Below are 6,520 nucleotides of genomic sequence, written 5' to 3'. Positions count from 1 at the left end.
CCCCACGCCCCATCCCCCCCACCCCCATCCCGGGGAGGACCGGATTCCGGCCTGGCAGGACACGTCCCTGAATTGCTCCCTCTCCCAGGCGATCAGCAAATGACCGGGACGCCGTCCGTGTTGAAGATCATGCCGGTGGTGGGCTCGTAGGTCCCAGCTAGGTAGTACAGGTCTTCGCTGTCCTGGTACTTCTTGGTCTTCAGCATTTGCTCGTACTGGTCGAGGCCCACCACCAGACACTTGTGGGAGACGGTCTGGACGTCATTTTCATCCACATGCGAGGACTGGTACAGCGCCCTCTGAACCGGGGTAGGGGCGAGGTGGAGTGGGGAAGAGGAAGAGGAGAAAACACAGCAGATTGGTGAGCCACGGTCCCGGGGTGCAGAGGGGCAGTCGGGAGAGCGGGATTCTGACCACTCGCCCCTGATGGGGAGCAGAGCCGCGGGTCAGTCTGATGCCAGGATTGAGGCTGGCCAGGCTCTTCCAGAGCTGAAGCTGCTCCTCACGGGCAAGATAGACTCTCTAGGTGCTAGTATGAACTCTGGGAGAATCAGTCTCCACGGCGGTGGGAGAGAGGGAGGGGAAAAGGGAATCCTCTCCAGGCTGAGGAGAAAAGACTCTGGCCACCGGCAGAGCCAATGGGGCCCTCCAACAATAAGAATAATTGTGGTATTGGTTAAGCGCTTACTTTGTGCCAAGCACTGTAATAAGCACTGGGGTAGATACAAGATAAGTTCATACACAATCCCCGTGCCACATGGCAGTCACAGTCTAAGGGAGAGGGAAAATAGGTATCGAAACCCCATTTTACAGATGAGGAAACTGAGGGACAGATAAGTTGAGTGATTTGTCCAAAGTTACACTGCAGGCCAATGGTAGTGCAGGGGTTAGGACCCAGGTCCCCTGACGCCCAGGCTCATGCTCTTTCTATTAGGCCACAGCTGGACTCCTGCCTCCTAACCCACTGGACCTCCCTCCCACTCTGGAAGAGAGGAAGTCAAGGGGGTGTGAGTGTCCCTTCGGTCCTGGTTGAGCCTTGCACAGCAGGCTGGAGGAAATGCCTGGGGGCTGGGTTCTAGACCTACCAAGAGTGAGAGAGCAAAGACGTGTGTCCTAGGGAGATTGGTTTCACCGAGTCCTGGGAAATTCCTTTCCCAGGTAAGTGTAGGGTACAAGAGACAGGGGCTTCAGGGAGTCTTTGACACTGTAAAATTCCCACTGCAGCTTGGAACCAGTCCAGGGAAGGTTTGGAGGTTGGAAAGCTGTCCTGCAACAAACTGGGGGAATTTAAGAGGGGTTTGGGGGGAAATGTTCTCTAGCTGGCCAACTATTGAAGCAACTCTTCTCGCTTATGGCAGAAAGAGAGAGAGACAGAGAGAGGAGAGCTCAAAGTCTCTTTGGTCCTGGGGTTTGGAAGTGGAAGGGACACCTGGATCCCCTTGGAGTTGACAGCATGACCTCACCCAAGAGAACTGGCTCTATCTATTTAAGTCCCTTGTTCCCGCCTCCTTGCCAAGGAAGTAGCTTCCTGCCAGGGTAGGGCCATGCATGCAGGATGCCCAGCTCCATCAGGGAAGGGCTCGGTTTCTGTCCGAGGCGGGAATTACCTCCATGAAGTCCTTCCTCTGGTTGGATCCTTGGAGAGCTGCGGGAAGGCTTCTGCCCGATTTCTGATCCCAGCGCTGTTTGCCCAGATGGGGACCCCAAGGGGAAAGGAGTGAGAGAAAACAGGATCGAATCAGTCAATTAATCAGTAGTATTTAGTGGGCTCTTACTGTATTCAGAGTACAGTACTAAGTGCTTGGGACAGTTCAATACAACAGAGTTGGTGGACACCTTCCCTGCCCACAAAGATCTTATAGTCTAGAGGGGGAGACTTGTTACTGTTGTCCTTACAGACCCAATCCTTTAGAGCTTTACAGAAAGTGACACTACAAAAGTGGCAATAGTGTGGTCTTCAAACATTTATCAGGTTGGAAGCAGGTCACTGGACCAGATGACTTCTTATGGTCCTTCCCAGATCTAGGATTCTGTTTCCAGTTCTCATTATCCCAAGTGTCTATGAGTGCTTTTAGAGAGGGGCATTTAGAGCATGTCTGCAGGTGACCCACCTAAAGCTTTAATTGAGGATGGCCTTTAGCTGAGTCATTCTAGATTTCTCTATCCCCACTCAACCCCTGAACAGTTTCTTTCCCTCTTATGAATATAACAGTGGTATATGTGCCAAAGCACTGTACTAAGCACTGGGGTAGATACAAGATAATGAGGTTGGGCACAGTCCATGTCCCTCATGGGCCTCCCTCTTGCTGCCCCTTGACAGAGCCTAGCTTCCCAAAATGGGTTCCCAAGTACACAGGTTGCTTGCGGAGGGACCTACCTTGCCTTCGTTGAGTTTCTTGCCAGGATTGGTTTCTTCAGGATGGTAGAACCATTTCACCCTAACCACCATGTTATTCCCCCAAGACTCCCACATGCTCTGGATGCGTCCGATGTATGGCAGGTTGGGCCGGCCAGCGGAGAGGAAGACGGCACAGTCTCCGATACGGATGATCTCCTTGCCACGCACGATCGCCTTGTAGAAGAGCTTCCTGGCCTTCCCCTTCATGCCCCGCCTCTGTGGGGTTGCAGAAACAAAGGTGAATGAGTGACAGGTGACATGTGCCACGATATCCTTTACCAAACTTCTGAAGACTTGGCCAAAGTGAGGCACTGGAAGCTAGAAGAGCTATTAACTAGCCCTGGTTTTGCCAGCCAGTCCTCCTCTGGGCCTTGGCTTTCCCTTCTGTACAATGGTGGATAAGCCTCACCTTCTGTCCTCACTTAATGATGGAATAAATGAGAAAATATTTGGCATTTTATGAATGAAAAGACCTGATATACATATTATTTGTATTTTACATATTCATTATATATATGTGTATACATATATAAAATATATACATATTATTTTACATGTATATTCTTTATATATTTGTGTCTATATATATATAAGTACTTTTTTTAATATGGTATTTGTTGAGCACTCATTATGTGTCAGGCACTATACTAAGAGCTGGAGTAGATACAAGAAAATCAGACCTGACAAAGTCCACGTCCCATAGAAGATTCACAGTCCTACTCCCTATTTTACAGATGAGGGAACTGAAGCACAGAGAAGTAAAGTGACTTGCCTAAGGTCACACAGCAGAGAAACAGCAGAGCCGGGATTAGATTCCAAGGTCTATGCTCTATCCACTAGGGCACGCTGCTTCTCACGCCGATGTAAACCCCAAGGGCTATCATCCTTACTCTCAGAAGTCTCAGCTTGGCTAGCTGCGGCAGGAACTGGGTTTTTGGATAAGGTCATTAATTTAGTTGATTCACAGGGCCTTGGGGGATGACAGGTGCCTGGCCTCAGCAGTACTGGTGGTCACCTCCTCAGAGTCATATTGCCTTTTTCAGATTCATATTGCCTTTCTGCCACAAAAAGGGTGGGGGCAGAGAAGTAGATCAAAAGATCCCCAGCTGACCCTCCAGCAGAATCTGAGCTCTGATTGGGGGGAAGGAGGAAAGAGCAACAAAAAACCAAGATTCAAGTGAAGCACCCTGTCTGCCTCTCTATGATACATATTCACAGGTGCGGAAAGCCCTAGTGTCTTCTCCTGGCCCGGCAGAGAGCTCCCTTCACCCACTGGCCCAGAACGCCAGTGTCATCCATTTTACTCCCAAAGGGAAGGGGGGCTTCTCCGGAGGGCTGAGCTGCAGGGCCTGTTGGAGCTGTCCCCGACTCCATGATGACCGAAGGGGCTGGGAACCAGTGCAGGCAGAGCATGGAGGGTAATTGGGTCAGGGGTCCCAGGCTAGCGGTTGCCAGCATTACCTGCGTGGGTTTGCCGAACCACTTCCACAGCTGCCGGGCGGGGAGGAAGGCGGCAATTTTGGGTCGGTTCTCCACAGATGGGAGTCTCTGCCTCTTGGCCAGTTCCTTGGTGGTGGGCAGGTGTATTCCCTCCCGCTTTTTGGGTCGGCTCTTGTTGCCCCCGGGCGGTGGCTTCTGCTGGGGGGGTGGTGGCTGCTGCTGCTGCTGCTTCTGTTTCTGGCTGGGAGGGTGAGAGGAGGCGCGGGAGGATTTTCCCGGAGGCTTGGCCTGCTTCGTGGGGAGAGCCGGCGGGGCGGAAGAGCTGGGCTGGGCCTCGGCTGTCTCATCGTCCGAGCTGCACGAGGAGTCTTCGTCTGTCGTGGATGAGGATGAGGAGCTGGAGCTGGAGGAGGAAGAGGTGGAGGAGGCGGAGGAGGACGACGAAGAGGAGGAGGAGGAAGAAGAGGAGGAGGAAGAAGAAGAGGAGGAAGAGGAGGACGAGGAGGACGAGCTGCTGCTGGAAGAGGAGGAAGAGTTGGACGAGGAGAGCGGGGTGGATGCCCGGGAACTGGAAGAACTGCTGTCTTCCTGGGGGTCACCGCCATTCTTCCCTCCTCCCCCCTCTTCCTCTCCCTCCCCCTCCTCCTCCCCCTCTCCCTCCTCTTCCTCCTCCCCTTCTGTCTCTGAGCTGCTGCCGCCACTACTGTTGCTCTCAGATTCATCCGCCGCCTCCGTCACCGCTTTGTCTCCCTGGTCCTTCTCGGGTGCCAGAGAGTCCCCGGAGTTTCCAAACTTGCCTCCAAAATTAGCTGCCAACGACTCTGCATTCGTGGCCTTGGCCCTGGAGGATTTAGATTTGACTTGACCTCCCGTAACTGAGGGATAGCCGAGCCCCAGGAGGGTTTTGCTCTCCCTCCGGTTCCCCAGACCAGAGTCCTCCATCAGCATCATGGCCTCCTTGGTCTTCTTGCTTTTAGGTGACGTCACCCCTTCGTGGTCTAACTTGATAAGGACCTCGCTGTCTGATGGTTTCCTTTGCCCCTTGGGTGCCAGGTTGAACCCCGGCTCTTCCCCAGACCTTCCCTTCTTCGCTTTGGTTTTGCTGGTTGGATTGTCGGTGGCCCCAAAGGTGCCCAGAGGCCCTGGCACTTCGCCATACGCTTCGCCACTCATCATGTTGCCGCCAAATACCGGCGGCTGGAAAGGGGGTGGGGGGCCGTGCAGCTTGGCTGTCATTTTGACTTTGTTGGCTTTGTTGCGTTTCTCCTCGGGTAGAGCGGAGGGAGGGTCTGGTAGAGATGGCTGACTCTTCCTTGAACTCTTGGAGTTCTGTTTGCCCAGGCTAGGGGGCTTCTCCTGAGCTCCAGAGACACTCACTGAAGAATCACCTGGACCTGCTTCCTCCAGGACTACCGCCTCTTCTGGAAAGGGGCAGAAAGAAAACTCACTGAAAGGCCCAGGGAGAGGTGGTGGGTATAATCAATCAATCACTGGCATTTACTGAGTGCTTACTGTCGCGGAGTACTTGGGAGAGTACAATACAATAGTATTGGTAGACATGATCCCCGCCCATAAGGAGTTTACAGTGTAGTGGGGGAGACAGACATGAAAACAAATTTCAGATAAGGCCAGTGGTGGAGGGTACAGAGATGTACACCTGGTACATCACTGGATAGCTGGAGGAAAAACTCTCACTCAATCCCTCACCGTACATCCCCTTATCTCCTAAAATGAGCTCCAAAGTGGAGGTATTTTCTCCCACTCCTTTCTTACTTCCTCTGACTCTTTTCTCATTTTCCTTTTATTATTCCATTTTTCTTTCTCTCTCTCCCTCCTCTCTCCCCTCTGCCCCCAAGAGGCACCTATTGATTAGGGCCTTACTCTTAGCAGAGGCCAGACTAAGGTGGTCATGGGTTTGAAATCTTTGGGTGGAGGGGCAATTTTATATTAGATAAACAAATCCATGTGTGGAGAGAAAGGAATGGAGAGACATTTGGTGTTTAGATCTGGGCCTTGCCTGTTCCTGGCACTCGCACAGGCTACTATATTTTGCAGCCATCTCCTAGAGAAGCAGAAATGTGAGGCCACTGATAGAGCTTTCTCTTCCTAGTAATCAAGAAAGTAGAACTTAGAGCTACCCTGCCTTCCCCTTCTGGCTGCCATGTCAGCGGCTGCTCTCTTTTTAGCTGCATCTGGAAATGACCAACCAAGGAGAGAGCCAAGATCTATTATTCACTCTTGGAGAGGGGGCAGGGGCCTTGAGGCCGATACCCAACACCACCTCCCCTACAGTTCTTCTCCAGGGGAGTGACCAAGCAGGAAGCAAACCAACAAAGGGACCCCCAATCAATTAATCAATAATACTTATTGAACAGTCATGTGGGTGCAGAGTACTATACTAAGTGCTTGGGAGAAAACAACGGGCATGATCCTTGCCCTCAAGGACCTTACAGTCTAGCGGGGCTTCCAATCTAATGGTGATTGGGGAGAAGGAAGAAGGGAGAAGTGAGAGCTGATCAAGGAGTCCTGATGACCTGACAGGGGCACAGACAGTAGGGAGAGGCCTTGGGCCAGGTTCCAGTGGGGCCTTGTCTGGGAAGGAAGGGAAAGAGGAGACTTACTGCCTGCTGGGAGACTCTCTAGTCAGGGTTACTAGTCCCCCAGCCCCAGACCAGAGACAAA

General features: G+C 52.3%; 1 protein-coding gene across 9 annotated transcripts in view; it reads right to left on the bottom strand.

Moving 5' to 3' along the window:
* Nucleotides 1-6,520, bottom strand: part of TNRC18 (trinucleotide repeat containing 18) — a 111,820-nt gene continuing 105,300 nt past the window's right edge. For 8 of the 9 annotated variants that reach the window (XM_029054775.2, XM_029054793.2, XM_029054784.2 and 5 more), the window contains 4 exons: nucleotides 3,860-5,259; nucleotides 2,378-2,614; nucleotides 1,608-1,682; nucleotides 2-299 (listed from right to left, as the gene is read on the bottom strand). In XM_029054775.2, the coding sequence (XP_028910608.1) occupies nucleotides 93-299; nucleotides 1,608-1,682; nucleotides 2,378-2,614; nucleotides 3,860-5,259 (1,919 nt within the window). In that variant the 3' untranslated portion in view covers nucleotides 2-92. Of the gene's footprint in view, nucleotides 300-1,607; nucleotides 1,683-2,377; nucleotides 2,615-3,859; nucleotides 5,260-6,520 lie in introns of all 9 variants that reach the window. The other variant, XM_029054808.2, reaches the window with a different exon arrangement.

The sequence above is a fragment of the Ornithorhynchus anatinus genome, chromosome 2 (genome assembly GCF_004115215.2).
Source record: "Ornithorhynchus anatinus isolate Pmale09 chromosome 2, mOrnAna1.pri.v4, whole genome shotgun sequence".
Classification (NCBI taxonomy): domain Eukaryota; kingdom Metazoa; phylum Chordata; class Mammalia; order Monotremata; family Ornithorhynchidae; genus Ornithorhynchus; species Ornithorhynchus anatinus.
This window is presented reverse-complemented; position numbering and strand designations above follow the sequence as displayed.